Raw genomic sequence first — 17288 nt, 5'->3', positions numbered from 1 at the left:
TGTACATTTTTTGCTTTAAAAATGATTGAATTATGTTGTTTTTATCTTCCCGTTAAAGATTTTATGCCTTTAGTAAATCTGTGTTCAATATTTTTAGAATTATCAGCAATTTTAAAGTTGTTTAATTGCCGCTAAGCCTGTTTTTAATGGCGTTCATTGATGCTTACATTTGAAACAGGAGACTAGTGGATTTGTTGCCAATCTAGAGAAACTTAGCTTCAACAACAAAGATAACGCCTTCATTTATTATTGCCAATTAAATCATGCTTAATTCTTTCTGGAATTTTTTCGAGGAAATAAGTGTTTAAGATTTACTTCGTAATTTTTAATATAGATATTTTGAGTTTTTATGTATTTTTGCCTTCTCGCGAAGTGAGAACTGAATTAATTAAATGAGAAATACTCAATCGTCTGTGAAAAACGGTTTCTTTTTTGTTTTGTTTCCTTAATTTCTTTTATACATCATTCTAGCTTTATTACAGTATTTGAATAGAACAGGTGGCAACGATTCGATAATTCTATTCTTTAAATGATATAAATTTTGTGCATTGTGAGTTATAATAGGAACGAAATATAATACTGTTAAGTGAACTTAGCGCCAGACTGTCGCTATGGTAAACAAATAGAGTGAATTTTAAAGAATGCTTTTATTCTATTGTGGTTTATGCGCTGTCGGCGAAGTAGATTTAATTCAATCCAATAAGTTTAAATGAAATGCAAGAAAAAATGCGTATAATTTAATATTCCGTACAAGGAAGTCATGTGGTGTACACATCAGATTTTTTTTCTTGTGATAAGAATAAATTTTTTTAACTTTTTATCATTTATTTATTACTTGTGCATTCAGTTTATTACGAATCCGTACGCAGGCACCAATATTTTTCCAGAAATATAAACATCACACAATAAAAAGGCAACAAAAAGCAAAAATTCAATAAATATTTTTATTAATCAAGGACATAAAGGTATAAATATACAAACATTGTAGACATGATGCAATAAATTAAGGGATATAAAATATAAACCACAGATTTTTTTAAAAAATAAGAGAAATCAAACTGCTACCGTAATTCGAGTGACACCCGTTTTCAATTAAACACTTAAAACACGTTACATAAATATTCATCTACCAGCGATGAATACAAAAAGAGATGGAAATTCAACAGCTACGCATACAATAAAAGAAAAGCAACGAAACAGTCCTAGTAAAAATAAATTTAATTTTTTATTATATTTCATAACTAATATTAAAATTTACCGATAAACTGTTGAAATGCGTGACAGCAAAGACGCTTTAAAAAAGGAGTTTCTTGCCCTAAATTATTTCATGTGTAAATTATAAATAAATAATTATTTAATATAGTTTTGACAAAAAAAACTTCAAATTTCTAATATTTTACTTGCTTGTTATTAGTTTCTGTATTTTTATCATACAATTATTGTAATATTAATATAGTATTGATAAAATCTAGGGAAATTTGAATTAAATTATTCTAGGATGATTTCTGTTTATTTCTTAATTAATATAATGACACGAAAGAAAATTGGCACAAGTATACGATAAAAAATAGACGTAATTGCTTTGTTAAAATAAAAAAATTATCTAAGAATACTTACTAATAAAACATTCGAAAATTTTATAAATAAAAGTATTTGTACTCTAGCTATTGCAGTTGATAAAAAAATATTACATAATTAAAAGATTAATTATCAAGTTTAGAGAATCACATTTATAAAGCCTTTTTTTTTAAAGTAATTGCACATCTCAGTTTTCTCTTTACAGATACTTTTCAAGCTATATAAGCTTTTAGCCTGCTAAAGTGCAAAAGGCTAATTCGAAGGACATTAAATTAATGTAGCTCTTAAATTTAGAAATCTTTTTAACAATGTTAACAGCATTTGCTTTCATTATCTTCGACAAGAAGCATTTTTCCCTCACAATGTTGGCATCTTGATAATTTATTTTCCCATCTTAAAGTTAAATATTATGACAAAATTCCAACGATCTACTCACACTAAGTAATGTTAAGGAATCAAGTATTCAGACATCAATGTAGGTCTTTATTGATTTTTATTTCTTCAATAACAATTTAGTGGTGACTATTAATAATTCAGCATCTCTCATCACTGAAATATTGAACAACTAAATGTTAGAGAATTTTCATTAAAAACAAAACAAATTATATTTATTTTACAACAATTTTAAATTACTATTTTAAATTATAGAATTTTTATGTTAATATATAGAAAAGATTTAATCCTACCGAAACTTCAAAATTAAGACTCTTGAAAAGTATATCTCTAAACATGATAATTTATAAAATTTAGCTTCCTGACTTTATTTCGTAGCTTTATTCGTTAAAATAAAGAACCTTATTTTTTTAAATATATATAATACTCGGTTATGGCAACCACAAACAGAGTTAGTAATTTAAAGATATTGCCTTATCTTGTTCTCTAATTGTTCGACTGTAGGCCAGAAAAAATGACAAAAATATAAAAATTCCATTTGGTCAATAGAACCATACCAAAATAAAAACACCTGAGTAATTCCGATTCCATCTATTAAACATGTTCAATTAAATAAATTAAATAATGAACTTATTAGTCACGCTTTTAGTTCTGAAAAATGACATAATTCGTTTTTGTTTGAATATATACTGAAACATTTTTAGAAAGGTCGGTAAACAAAAAACATAATCAAAGTATATAATGAATTACGATTATTAACAATAAACATGTATTTTAATTTGTACAAGTCACTGTTTTAATTATTACATTATTTCATACTAACATTAATAATAGTAAATAAATAAAATGAAAAAATATCGGTTATTGTAATAAAGTATAAAAATTTCCTGTACGTAAAAAAGAAATATTCAACACTTCAAGTATTTAAAAAAATGGTTGATAAAAAAAGAACATTATGAATTATGATATTAACAATAATCGTGTATTTTAATTTTTACGAATCACTGTTTTAATTATTTTATTATTTCATACTAACATTAGCAGTAGCTTAATAAATAAAAAAGTATCAATTCATTGCAATATATTATAAAAATTTACTAAACGTAAAAGAAACATTCAACACTTCAGGTATTTTGAAAAATAGTTGGTAAATAAAGTATATAATAAATTGTGATTATTATCAAAAATCATATATTTTAATTTTTAAAAATCATTGTTTTATTGTTACATTATTTCATAGTCACATTAATAATAGATAAATAAAGTTTAAAAAATCAGTTATTGTAATAAATTATAAAAATTTTCTGAATGTAAAAAAAAAAAAAAAAAAAAAAAAAAAAAAAAAAAATTCAACACCTGAAGTATTTTTTAACATGGTCAGAAACAAAGACCATAATCACAGCACATAATAAATTGTTATTATTAACAATAACTGTATATTTTAATTTTTACCAATGATTGCTTTAATTGTTATTTTATTTCATACTAACATTAATGATAGCTTAATAAATACAAAAATATGAATTATCGTAATCAATTTTAAAAATTTACTGAACATAAAAGAAATATTCAACACTTCAAGTAATACTTTGAAAAATGGTCGGTACACAAAAAACATAATAAATTATGATTATAAAAAATAATCATATTTTAATTTTTACAAATAATTGTTTTAATTGTTATATTATTTCAAATAGCATTAATAATAATAATATATACAAAATGAATAATAAATATTGGTTATAGTAATAAATTATAAAAATTTGGAGAAAGTAGAAAAGAAATATTCAACACCTTCAGGTATTTTTTAGATTAAAATATTCACTTAAAAATCAGTAAATCGTTTATAATTATCAATCGTTACAGAGCAAACTCAAATTCTTTTTACATAATAAAGGTTTACAAATCTCTCAAATTTGTTTTTTAAAATTATTACAGGAAGCAAAATCCTTAAGTATTCCTACATAACTTTATGGATTCAGCAAATACATAATTTTATGATTTAGCAAATACATAACTTTATTAATTTTATGAATTTAGAAAGTATATTCACTGAACAAAAACTCACAATTCCTTCTGCTAAAGTCTGAACCAAGGAGAAGTACTCTTCTCTGTAAGTTTTCCACAATTTTGGATATATTTCAGCTATTTTTCTTTTCTTTCCAAACGAACAATATATATGCAGATGACATATTCCAAGAAAATTTTCTGTCAAACAGTCTTTTTTAAAAAATAAATTATAAAGAATTTAATTTTATATCGCTGACATGCAGTTCTGTCAAAGCGTTTTCATCAGTAACACTGAAATATCAAAAACATACCTCAACTTTGCAAATAATCAAAAACAGATGAAAACTATAAAAGTTCAGTCCCTTTTGCAATGCAGTACGAAACACAGTAGAGCAAAAAACTCTACTCTGCTTCATTACAGTACATTGTAATTGATCGAAAGATCTAGAATCGAGAAACATTTCACTTTAGATATGGACACTTACACAATCCCAACAGCACTACAATTAAAAACAAATGTTCATAAATAGTTCGCTTTCGAGGATATTTTAAAATCTAAAGACCATCAATTAGAAGTTCACTTCTCAGTACTAAAATTTTAACTACAATCACAGTGAGTGGATGGACAGTAACCTCTGGCACAATTAGAATCGCACCATCCAGCCATTCCAGATATGGATGCCCAGACGCCTACAGCCCTGCAGCGACTTCCACCACTGGCACCATCACCCTCTGTCTCGATATTTGTTGTCTTCTTAGGTGAAACTTTAGCTTTATACGTTGGTCTTGGTTTCTTAGTAATATTCTTATTGTAAAAAGGCCTGTGAGACAAAGGTCTGGCAGTGTAGATGGGTCGGTAGGTAGTGGCTCTTGTAACTGGAATAGGTCTCCTAGTAGTTCTTGTCACTGGAACTGGTCTCCTAGTAGTGTACCTCCTGTTTGGTACATTGTAATAGGAAACCGGTCTACTAGGTCTAGGTCTCCTGGTGATAGGCTTTCGAGTTGTGGTGGTTACTCGCCGATTTTGGTAATAAGGTCTGCGAGAAGCAGGTCTATTCTGAGGTCTTGTTGGTCTTGGTCTATAACGGGGTTTCTCGGTTGCCCTTCTTGTTGGGATAGCAGAAATGGACGGCTTGTCATCGGGTCTTTCATACGATGGCTTGTCAATAGGTCTTTCGTATGATGGTTTCTTATCGTATGGTATAGCATTACTTTCAGAATCATCGATGGCAATGTCTGCACAACCTCTGAAGGTTTCCTGTGGACCACAACCAACTTTGGATGTTCCGTTGTCACATCTACCCCAGTTGTTCCCTGAGTAAATAAGAAATTACAATATAATGAAATTATGTAAAAAAAGATATATTTTAAGATACATATAACACAACGAACTTGAAGCTTACACCTGTCTTTACAGAGATATGCGAATGCAGATCACATAAATTATTTTGCAAATTATACTTTCGTAGTACTAAATAAAGCATTTTTTGGAGGAAGGTTTAGAAATAAATTGCTTTAATATCCTTTTATTTTCTTTTTGAAACCATTTTAAGGAAAATTGAAATTACATAGCTAATTAAATTTAATAATAATTAAAAACGTAAAATTTAGCTTGACAAATTCATAATAAGGATACTCTATACACTCCGATGTAGCCATTATATGATCAATCTCAACCCACCTTTTTATTTTTCTCCTCTTTTCCTTCCTCTTACTTGTTGAATAAAATTATTGTGTTCTTTGTATTTCTCTATTTCAATTCGCATAAAATAAATTATACCGATAACCTTGGTGAAACTTATTTTTAATGGTTTTAATTACAAACCACTTGTTTGCAAAGAGGTTTTCAGAAAGTATCAACATAAGTAACATAGAATGCATAAAATATTAATTTTCCCAATTTTAACAGTTAATGAATTTTTTCTAGGTAATTCATTAAAATCTTTTTTAAACAGAGTTTTTCAATTAGCCTCATCAATTATCTTCAGGCAGCTTCGTTCTTAAGTGAATACTAGGGCACTTACGTTTAGTACTTTTTTTTTAAATTATCCTGAGAACAAGTTATTATCTGATTAAACTTACTATTACCGATGGCACGATTTTTAACATTTTCAGTATTGACTAAATTAAAGGAACCAAAGGTAAACGTTTGGCCTCTCGAACCGCTCAAGTCATCATTTATAATAATATATAATAAAACTGAAAGAACTGTTAGATTATAATCACAAAACTATATGCTTTAAATGTGTTAAATAAAAAAACGATTAATGGTAAACGCACATATAAAGTACAATGAAAACTTTTGAAGATGAAACGTGTCCCAATGGCCCATCAGTGGCCAGTTGGTAAAACAGCTGAACACAGGATAATTCCACCAACGTTTCAAATCCCGGCGAATGAAAGAATTACAAGGGAATTTTCGTGTTTGCTCTACATGTAATATTGATAGAAACCAGTTTTCATTAAAAGTCCACTATTAACACATAGCATTTTTTAAAGCAGTAATCGCGAACTTTTTTAGCTCGACATGTCAAAATTCGGAAAAACGCCAGCTTAACTCTGGTGCTGTGTCACATACAGTGGATGGACAAAAATATGGAAACACCTTGTGAAATGCATGTTTGAAAAGAAAGATTGATTTTAATGAAATATGTAGGTGGCGCTGGCGTTTTTGACTACTGACGCCACCTATACAACTTCGTAAATGTGCTAAAAAGTTCAGTTGTTGTCGGAGTACTGTTATGTGAGGTTGTCATTGCATTGTGTCAGAGTTAACAGACTTCGAACGTGGGCAAATTGTTGGAGCACGTATGGTAGGTGCTTCCGTAAGCAAGGTAGCCGAGGTGTTTAGTGTTTCAAGAGGTACTGTATCGAAGATTTATTCAGCATATTTGAAAAGCGGAAAAACATCATCTGCTAAATCACAGCGCGGACGAAAGTGTGTCCTGAGTGATCGTGACAGACGATCATTAAGGGCAATTGTGACGAAAAATAAGAAGACCACAGCTGCAAAAGTTACTGCTGAAATGAATGTTGTGTTACCGAACCCTGTAAGTACCAAAACAATTAGAAGGGAGCTTCATAAACAGGGTGTTGGTGTTGGTGTATTTAATTATGGCAAAGCACACGAGGGCTATCTGCCTAAAGGGAGGGATGCCTTTCGTGGAGGACTTTCTAAGGGAAACTGGCTCGTATACACGTTACACATGGGGAAAACCACGAAAACGCCCATGCAGCCAGCCCGTTCGCGGGATTCGAACCTCAGACCGAACTACCAGTGTTCAGCGCCTTTACCGCTCGGCCGCTGGTGGGCCTTTCATAAACAGGGAATTGCTGGCCGTGCTGCAATTGAGAAGCCACTCATCAGTGATGCTAATGCCCGTAACAGGAAAAGGTGGTGTTTAAGTCATAAAGGCCTGGACTATAGAGCAGTGGAAGCGAGTAATATGGTCTGACGAGTCTTCTTTCACATTGTTTCCCACTTCTGGCCGAGTTTACGTCTGCAGAACGCCATCTCAAGCCTATAATACAAACTGCTTGTTGCCAAGAGTGAAACATGGCGGGGGTTCTGTTATGGTTTGGGCAGCCATATCGTGGTTCTCTGCTAGCCCCATGATAGCTGTGTCAGGGCACATGACTGCCAAGACTTATGTGAACATTTTGGCTGATCAAGTTCATCCCATGGTACAAACTTTGTTCCCCGATGGTGATGGTGTCTTCCAAGACGACAAAGCCCCTGTTCACACAGCTCACATTGTCCAGGACTGGTTTTCTGAGCACGAGGATGAGTTGCCCCATCTCCCCTGGCCACCACAGTCACCAGACCTGAATATTATCGAACCTTTGTGGTCTACATTGGAATGGAAAGTGTGTTCTCGTTATCCACCGACAACAACAGTAGAGAAAGATACGTCTGCCCTTGGCAACAGGCTTGAGCAGCTTGCAGGTGAGAGTGCGATTTAGCCCAGTGCCGCTCCAATTTTGATGGAGAGCCCCCCGCGGGGACGGGTCCGAGGGTCTTCCATCCCTTTTCCCTTCCAACAAACCACACAAGAGAACTTTTGGCTATCCGCATACTTAGAGTGCCGTCATGTTGCACCGACACTATACATTTACAAACATCCATGCCTTCTCCGGGATTCGAAACCGGACCCTTCAGCATGGCAGTCAGCCATGCCACTAAAAGTCAGCCGTGCCACTATAAGTCAGCCATGCCTAACTACTATATGGGTTGAGCGACGTGTCACATATAGACCCTTTCGTTTGCTAAGAATGCCGAGGTAAGCGCAGCACATGTTGACAATGACGAGGCCGTTGCAAAAGATAAATATTTTCGTAGTCTGCAACCTTTTGTTTCCGTCGACGACTCTAGATATGCGCGACGCGTGTCATCCAAAATGAGTTCACGTGTCTCTTTTGGCCCATGTGTCATAGGTTTGCCATCACTTGCGTGACTCAGATAGACTTGCGTGCTTTGCCATAAAATAAATAATCTAATCAATGGGCCAGATGATTTTTGTGAATGGGATTGTCTTAGAAAAAACAAGTTTAATACAGCTACTAACTGAGGTTTTCGGAAGAACTGATCAGTTTCGGAGACAGTAGTCTGACGATAATAGTGTTTACTGTACTGTAATCATTTTCAGAGACAAAAGATTCCCTTACCTGCGGTATAAGTCCATTGGAACACACATTGGGTACACGTGAGGCGATCGGGAAGTCTAAGCTGCACACTGAATGGCCCAGTCCCTGGTCCTGGATAGTATTTTGTACCAGACCCATCTGCTAGTTCCAGAGGATATTGATCCAAACAGCTCTGTGTAGCTACAGTTGAAGGACTGTTGTGAGGACACAGTTTAAATTCGAAGAAACCTCTATGGTTGGCTGTTATGTCAACTGTCGATTTGAAAACCTGAGAACAAATGATAAAATTTCTCATCAGAATTATAGAAAACTCAGAAATCCCAACTTAAACAGGAATTACAATAATTCCTTCAGTTAATAATTAGTATCTGTTACTTTAAAACAGGCACTTTTACGATCGTAATATGTGTAATCATTATCACATAGTGGAATTAGTGAATTTTAGAAAATTAAACGAATCGATATTTATACCACAGCAGTCGTTGCCACGTTTATGAGTTCAAGATTTGGGGGGGGGGAAGGATAACTTGAAGTGCCAATTCTAAAGTAACAGACCATGGTAATTATAGCATTTGATAATTATATTAAAAGTACATTTCATTTAAATTAAGAAATATTTTATTTCACAAATGTTAGCCTATATGTCATTATTACAAAGAAATAAAGCACAAATTAATTTCAGCTAACAGATTTCCAGGAAATAATCCTATCATGGTACAAGCACTGGCATCACTGGTTAAATGCCACAAGAGGCGTACCTTTCTTTTAAAAAAGTTCATGGAAGAATCATGGCATGTGCGTGAAACTTGCAATAAAATATTTTTCTATTAGAAGACGTTAGCTTACATATTATACAACAAAAATATACATTGAAATCATATGGAACAGCACAGTACGTGCGCGAATTGTTGCTGGGCAAGCTATAAAACGGTGTTAGAGCTTCTTTCGGCCATTAGACATTATGTCGCACTTTAAGCAACGGCGTTCCAGCATCTTCTGTGATCAGAAACAGATCCATGGAACTTATTTGCCAAGATGGTAAGAAACTTATTTGCCAAGATTTCTTATCTTAAGTTCATAATACTTTCTCTTATAATATTCTACAGGATCAATGTTTTCACACTATGTAAAACGGCGTGGCAATAGATACAGTGTCTCAAAAAAGTGATGGGACACTTGTGCTTTACAAAAGGAAACTGCAATAAAATAAATTTAAAAAACATGTAAAATTTTTTGTGGGTGTGTTTCATACTTAAATTTAGTAACAATTATTACATAACATACATTTTCTCAAAATATTAAAATATTAACTCAATAAAAATGCAATTGTTTAGAACGGAGCAGAAAATGGCTCACTTAAGTGATGGGACACTTACTTTTCCATCAAATATTTATCCAAAAATTTTACTTTTTAAAAGGTTTTAATATTTTGTTGGATTTTCTTTTACTTTTAAAACATGATTTAATCTTCTTAGTGTGGATTCGACTAATTTTTTTGTGATTTCTGGAGTGATTTTACCCCATTCTTCTTGAAGCACCGATTTTAATTGTTGTTTTGAAGAAATGGTGTGTTTGCGAATTCTTGATTCCAATTCTTGCCAAATATTCTCTATGAGATTTAAGTCTGGAGATTGTGGGCGTGTTTTTATTATTTCAGGACAGTTATACAGCAGCCAGAGTCTAACGTTCAAAGCATTGTGCTTGGGGTCATTGTCCTGGTAGAATTTAAAATCGTTATGAAGGTTCAATTTTCGGGCTGAAGATTTCAAATTTTGATTTAAAATCTCAATATACTTGTACTGATCCATTATACTGTCAATAAAAACAAGATTACCAATTCCAGCGGACGACATACACCCCCATACCATAACTCCTCCTCCACCATGTTTTACTGTTGGCACCAAGTTCTGTTTGCGAAATTCTTCCCTGGGTTTTCTCCACACCAAGATTCTACCGTCAGAACCAAATATATTAAATTTACTCTCATCAGCAAATATAACTTCATTCCAGTAATCAGAATTCTTATTTATGTTGGATTTTGCGAAAGCCAGTCTGAGTTTTCTATTCTTTTCACTTACGAAGAATTTTTTCCTGGCTGCTCTACCGTGATATCCAGTAGATCGAATTACTCTTCTAATAGTCTCAGAATTAACAATTACTCCATATAATGCTTGTAAATCAGCAGCAACTTTAGGAGCACTCATTCTTGGATTTTTTTTTTAAATATTTCGAACGATAATTCGCTTTATTCCATTGGATAGCTTTGATGGTCGGCCAGGTCTTCTTTTATCCTGAATCATATGATTCTTTTTATATCGTTTAATGATATTGAAAACTGTTGAATGACTGAAGTTAACTGTTTCAGTAGTTTCTCTAATAGATTTTCCACGTTCAATATGCAAATTAATAACTAATTTTCGAATTTCAGGCAAAGTTTCTTTTCGTTTAGCATTCATGGCTGCACAGAGCTAAAAAACACAAAAATTCCAAAACAAACTGGAGAGAAATACTGCAGACGATTTTATAAATTATTGGCAATTGCTTTTGAGTAAAAATAAATACCCCAAAAGATATATTTATTGCTTACTTCAGACGATTTGTGTTGCATAGTACGTAGTGTCCCATCACTTAAGTGAGCCATTTTCTTTTCCGTTCTAAACAATTGTATTTTTATTAAATTAATATTTTAATATTTTGAGAAAATGTATGTTATGTATTAATTGTTACTAAATTTAAGTATGAAACACACCCACAAAAAATTTTAAATGTTTTTAAATTTATTTTATTGCAGTTTCCTTTTGCAAGTGTCCCATCACTTTTTTGAGACACTGTACCAACAAAGACATACCACCAACGTTTTGAAGAAATGCCAAGAGCAAAGAAGCAAGCGTGTATGTTACGATAGATGTTGTAACCGAAGATGGCTTTGTGGTATAGGATGGCGCGTATCGTACTGCCATCTTAAGGTGTCAGCCTAACCAGGTATAAGCACGTATTGGTAAACCTAGTATAGAAACTAGTATAGTATAGGTAAAATTTGTGTAAAAAATAGTACAGTACAGGTAAACCTCGGCGCGATTTGTTGCTGGGCAAGCCTTCATTCAAGCATGCCTTGCGACAGAAGCTGAGTATTGGAACTCAGTGATAAAAATTGCAACAACTGTCGGTAAGACAACTGTAGATACAATTGTTTTCCAATTGAACGAAGCAAAGGCAAACACAAGTAAGGCTGTATGCCCGATTCAGCTGATTTCCCGCTTTAGAGAGATGAGATGCCCTGCGCCCTTCATAGATTTCGCAGCTCCAGACTGCTGCAGAATTATCTGAAGAAGAAAGCCTTTGCTGCTGAAGAAGAAACCATAAAAGATGTGTGAAAATTTCTTTCCAGTTAATGCATCAGCTCCAGTAGCAAATATATTTTTTTTAACTATGAATAAATAACCTTTGGTTTCTATGACGTGGCCTTACAAGTGTCAACAGCAAAAGCACTTTTAAACTTAAAAATGAATTCGAAATAGCCCTGTTGTAAATTTTATGAATGTATAATAAACAACGAAGAGTTTCCAAAGGAAATATTTTCTAATGATAAATACACAGTAGAACAGGAAAATGAACATTCCCCGCCAACGCCATTTACAGTACACATGCTGGAAAAGATATGCTGTCAGCCTTTCAATATGGTTTACCAACTTTCATATTCATTGAGATTTGAATAAAAATATTTTGAAAAAATAATATAATATATATATATAGCTAGTTATAGTATAAAAACATAAAAAATCATGTGATAAAAAATAAATATAGATAAATATATTTGCATAAAATATATATACTGAGATTTCACATGATTGAAATAAATTTTTTATAAAATGCCCTGAAGATGGATATTCGCAGAGAATTTTCAGGCGGTGGCGAGGGCAGCTTGGTGGAAAATAATTATATCAATAAATTTTTATTTAACCTTTTTTTTTTTTTTTTTTTTTTTTTTTTTTAAATTTTGGAGCTTGCGAGTTGGTTAGAGAATATAGTATTGTACCAATATAAAAACAATTTTTTTTTCTCGCTTGAATTAGCACACCTGCCCCCTCCCCCCCGCATATGCCCATGGTCTTGGTTTCTCGTTCCTGAGATGTGGTACCATAATGGTACCTGTAATATATCACACGTGATATTGTATTATACGATTAGACTACAATTCATTACATTACACATTGCTTTAAATATCACATGAAATATTATCCTACAGGCGAACGCGATAAATTATTGCTCTAATCATCACTGACGGCAATATTTTCAAGATAAGAAAAATATTGCCAATTTTCCAATCTTATATACACTCTTAAATTGTTTCGCCCGGAAGTCAGCAAATATAATTACCATCCAAAGAGCCGACAGTTTAATAAATATCCTTTCAGTAAGTTTTATCTCGCCCTGCACAGTCCGTTGCCGATGCGTGACTTATGAACCAGGGAGTGTGCAGGTCACGGATTCAGAGATGCGTATCTTGATCGATGGAAGGGTTGTTGACTGGATGCCACTTATAACATCAACTGATCGAACTGGGTTCCCTAAGCAACTTAATCTCACACTTACCCATTTATTCCATTAACCTATTGGCCTAAAAGTGAGAAATCGTGTTGGTCACAAACTCAACCAATTCAGTACGCTTTACCCGCCCCCCCCCAACATAATGCGCTTAGATTGCTTTATTTAATCGAAAAGAAAAAAACACTTGTTTCATTCATGTACGTTGTTTACGTAAAGTATAGGTTAAAGTTTAATTGACACAACACAGAGGCCGAATTATAGTAAAAATGAAAGGATTACCAATTAAAAATAATCGAACATTTACATAACACAAGGCAGCAAGATTGAATGTGTCGCTGACAAGAGCACCATGCAGATGACAGTACGACTTCGTTCAGTTCCGTACCCCACCCCCATTGTGATGCAGATTCGAGGGTCACTCGCAACTCTTCCCTTACCATCAACCTCTCGAGAGGACGTTCGACTCGCCATATATTTAGGGTGCCTCCATACCGGAAAGACACTATACACACAAAAACATCCATGCCTTCTATGGGATTCGAACCTAGGCCCCTTCGGTACCGCAGTAGGCTCCCCTAACCACTATACCGTCTGTACATATAAGATGTAGATGAACAAGACCAAAGTAAGTGTACAGGATGTGAGGATTTTATCATTAGCATCGGATAAATGTATCACATAAGAATAATCCAGTACCTGTTATGAGAGGGTAATTCCAGTGTTAAAAACATCTACAATTTGCAAGCCATGCAACCTTGCCCATTGCACGACAAGTAAAAGCTTGTTAAAGAAATAAAATGAAATGATGATGTAAGGATCTACATCAATAAAATGCTGAAAAAGGAATTGCGCACATTTTACAATAGACCTGCTTCGAAGAGGAATGTGATACGAAGATCTGGTAACGAAATTATTCACCAAGATGCCGATGCATTTCGCTAAAAACACTGAGAAGTCCTTAGGATTGTTAAAGCAGGAGACATGAAAAATGAGCAATGCCCTCGCCGGAACTCGAACTTGCACTTCTCGAATACGCGCCGAGTGTGCTAACAGTTACGCCACGAAGGCATGCAGAAAAGTAAGGAAACAATACCTTATAACACTAAGCTGCAATAAATTACATAAATTTGCCAAAGAGATTGTAGGAGTATTAACGGTAAATGGAGTGCATGTGGTGTTTTTATATAATCAAAATTATAGCTGTATTAACTAAAAATTGTCTTTTATTGTATTTTTATTTGCATTTTAGTGATCTTAGAATTTTATAGATTTGATTTGGAGTTTTTAACAAATAATTTTATTGATTTTGGCTTATTAAAATACTAATTTTATGCCTTGTAATTTTTTTATTCTATACGTCCCCCCCTTTTTTTTACTTAATATGTGTTAATTGTGTGTTTGTAGTTTGCAGAGGCGTAGCTAGGGTTTTCAGCGCCCGGGGACAACTGAAGATTTTGCGCCCCTTTCTCTGTACCAAGAACGGAAAACATCTCATTTTAAAATTTTGTAACATCAATTTGGCGCCCCCTGAATGCTGCGCCCGGGGACAGATGTCTCCCCTTGCCCCACCCTAGCTACGCCACTGGTAGTTTGGGTTTTAATGTTATGATTGTGCTGGAGTTTGGTTTTGTGGTGGGATTCCTTATTTTCTGGTGAACTTAGAGGCGACCCGAACAAGATCATAAGGTCTATTTTTGCACCAGGTGGATTGGGTCGTATTCTTCCAATTTGTAACCTTATAACACTAAACGAATACTCTTGAAAATACATTCAAGCGTCTCTAAAATGAAGACTCTTGGGGAAAAAAATGAACAATTCAGTTAGCTGAGAAGAGGGACAACAGAATGAGTTTTGCGATTTTGTATGTTTTATGTGCGCAAGAGTGGCTTATGTGACGATTTATCTTTAGTTTTTAGCCAGTTATATTTTATATTTTTTCTGTTCGTCAAAGTGTGAAAGTGTATATTTAAATGTGAATGGCTTGCAACCATTTATATTCGCACGTCTTCTTTTCTTATGTTTCATTATTAAAATTTTTTGCTACTCGGGGCTCGGGCTTGGCTTTTCGTATGCTTAAAATACTTTTGTTTATAATAGTTATATTAATAAGATTTAGTCTTTGTTTATATGTTTTTTGGATACACGGCCGGTTGGCTGGTTGTCACGTTTGTTCGTAGATGGGCCTGGATCTAAATAAGCCTTCCTGGCAGGCTAGGGGGCCTGGAGGTGTGCCTTAGAAGTAACCTTATAACACTACTGTGGTTTCTTTGCTCTGCTTCTCTAAATTAAAAATTTCTTCGGATATTTATCAATTGGGAAGACGGTCTCAGAAGCAATTACGAATCCAGGACTGTCCGAACCAACACCGGATGTCTGGTATCTCCATCCATTAGTGATACGGGTATAATCTTGCTGTACAACTGCACTGCATAAAAATATTTCAGTGCATATCAAACAGTTGGCTAGGAAAGATTAAGAACACCTGAGTTATACTGTTAGTATTACTAGCTACATTCTACTACCTTGAGACGAAGGGGTAAATACATATGTAAATATATTTTAGGTTGCGTTTTTGTATTTTAAGGCGCATTCATTTATTTATTGCAATAAGTACTACCAAAGGGGGAAAAACGTTAAAAAAACAATCGCGCAAAAATATAGATAATTATATTATATATGAATGATAATCAGGTAAAATACTGTATAAGGTATTTCTCCCGAGTTCTTAGCAGGCCTTCGTAGTGCAGCGGTCAGCACGATGGGCGCGTATTCCAGAGGTCCGAGGTTCGATTCCCGGCGAAGGCGTTGCTCATTTTCCTCTCTCCTTCTCCTAATGTCCTAATGTCTGTATAGTGACGCCTGAACTGAAAGGGGGTGGTGCCTGAACTGAAAGGGGTGGTGGGTCTCAACACCCAGAATTTGGCGATTAGGTCCGTTAAAAAAATCCCAGTCCCCCTTTAAAAGGGGGAGTATATAAGGTATTTCTCCATCCTTCTTAACAGCAGGCCTTTGTAGTGTAGTGGTCAGCACGCTGGGTACGTATTCCAAAGATCCGTAGTTCGATTCCCGGCGAAGGCGTTGCTCATTTTTCATCTCTCCTGCTTCCAAATACCTAATGTCCCTACAATTGAATCTCACTATTCTGGTGTTATAACACAAAATATATCTGATAAAAGCCTGTAGCTCCCCCACTGATTATATACTATATAGAGTAAGCCCCAGTACTATATAGAATAAGGCCGACCAGCAGCTTACTGCTGTTCAAGTCTCGGCGAACGGGCTGTCTGCCAGGGCGCTATCGTGTTTTACCCATATATAACGGGATACGAGCCAGTTTCCCCTAAACCGCGGGAAAGCGCGTGGGGTGTATCATACCCCAATCCTACATAAAAGTGTAATATTCCTAACTTGTGAAACTGAAATTCTGTGCTGCTTTCAGTAGCTGAGTTTCTACTTGTGGTTGACTTTCAGAAAAGCTTTTTCTTTGCCTATGTGTTTCAGAAAAAGATTTATCGGTATTTTGTTGGAACTGAGGTATGACACACCCCACGCGCCTGTTCGCGTAAGTGTTTTTCTGACTGAACATTTAGTTCAGAAATTTATTTCTAGAGTGTAACAGTAAATATTTCTACTCGCAAGCAATTTTAAAGTACTTGACATTAAATTCTTAAAATTTCCAACTGCATTATGGTAAAAAGAATGACTTCCTATGAATTGGAAATGCAACGCCTGTGAGATTTACTAGAAATATTTGAAAGCGATGAAGATTGCATTTCGGAAACTGAAGATGAAACTAGGAATATTTTCTACACTGTTTTCGTTTCGAAAAAGATAAAAGATTAATTCCTGATGTTTCTAATAAAGGAAAAACTGTTCTTATGCTTTCAACATTATATAACGATCATACTATTGGAGAACATAAAACGTCAGGAATTATATGTTTTTATGATATGAGTAAAGGAGCAGTGGATATGGGGGGATGAAATGTAAGCCAATTATTCAATTGCCAGAATAACAAGCAGGTAGCCAACTGTAATTTTCTTTCCTGCACTGAATGTTGCTGTAATAAATGCTTGAATTATATTACATTCAACTGCTAATCCACCAACCAGAAA

At 34.0% G+C, this 17288-nt stretch overlaps 1 protein-coding gene across 6 annotated transcripts in view; it reads right to left on the bottom strand.

The window, feature by feature from the left end:
• Nucleotides 1-930: 930 nt before the first annotated feature.
• LOC118201084 (uncharacterized) overlaps nucleotides 931-17288 on the bottom strand; it is a 358982-nt gene continuing 342624 nt past the window's right edge. For all 6 annotated transcript variants that reach the window (XM_085822792.1, XM_085822789.1, XM_085822791.1 and 3 more), the window contains 2 exons: nucleotides 8647-8893; nucleotides 931-5295 (listed from right to left, as the gene is read on the bottom strand). In XM_085822792.1, the coding sequence (XP_085678918.1) occupies nucleotides 4580-5295; nucleotides 8647-8893 (963 nt within the window). In that variant the 3' untranslated portion in view covers nucleotides 931-4579. The remainder of the gene's footprint in view (nucleotides 5296-8646; nucleotides 8894-17288) is intronic.

The sequence above is a fragment of the Stegodyphus dumicola genome, chromosome 8 (assembly GCF_044657685.1).
Source record: "Stegodyphus dumicola isolate Sdum_Otavi_A_Nest chromosome 8, ASM4465768v1".
NCBI classification, from domain to species: domain Eukaryota; kingdom Metazoa; phylum Arthropoda; class Arachnida; order Araneae; family Eresidae; genus Stegodyphus; species Stegodyphus dumicola.
The sequence above is the reverse complement of the archived record's forward strand: the minus strand, read 5'-3'. Positions and strand labels throughout refer to the sequence as shown.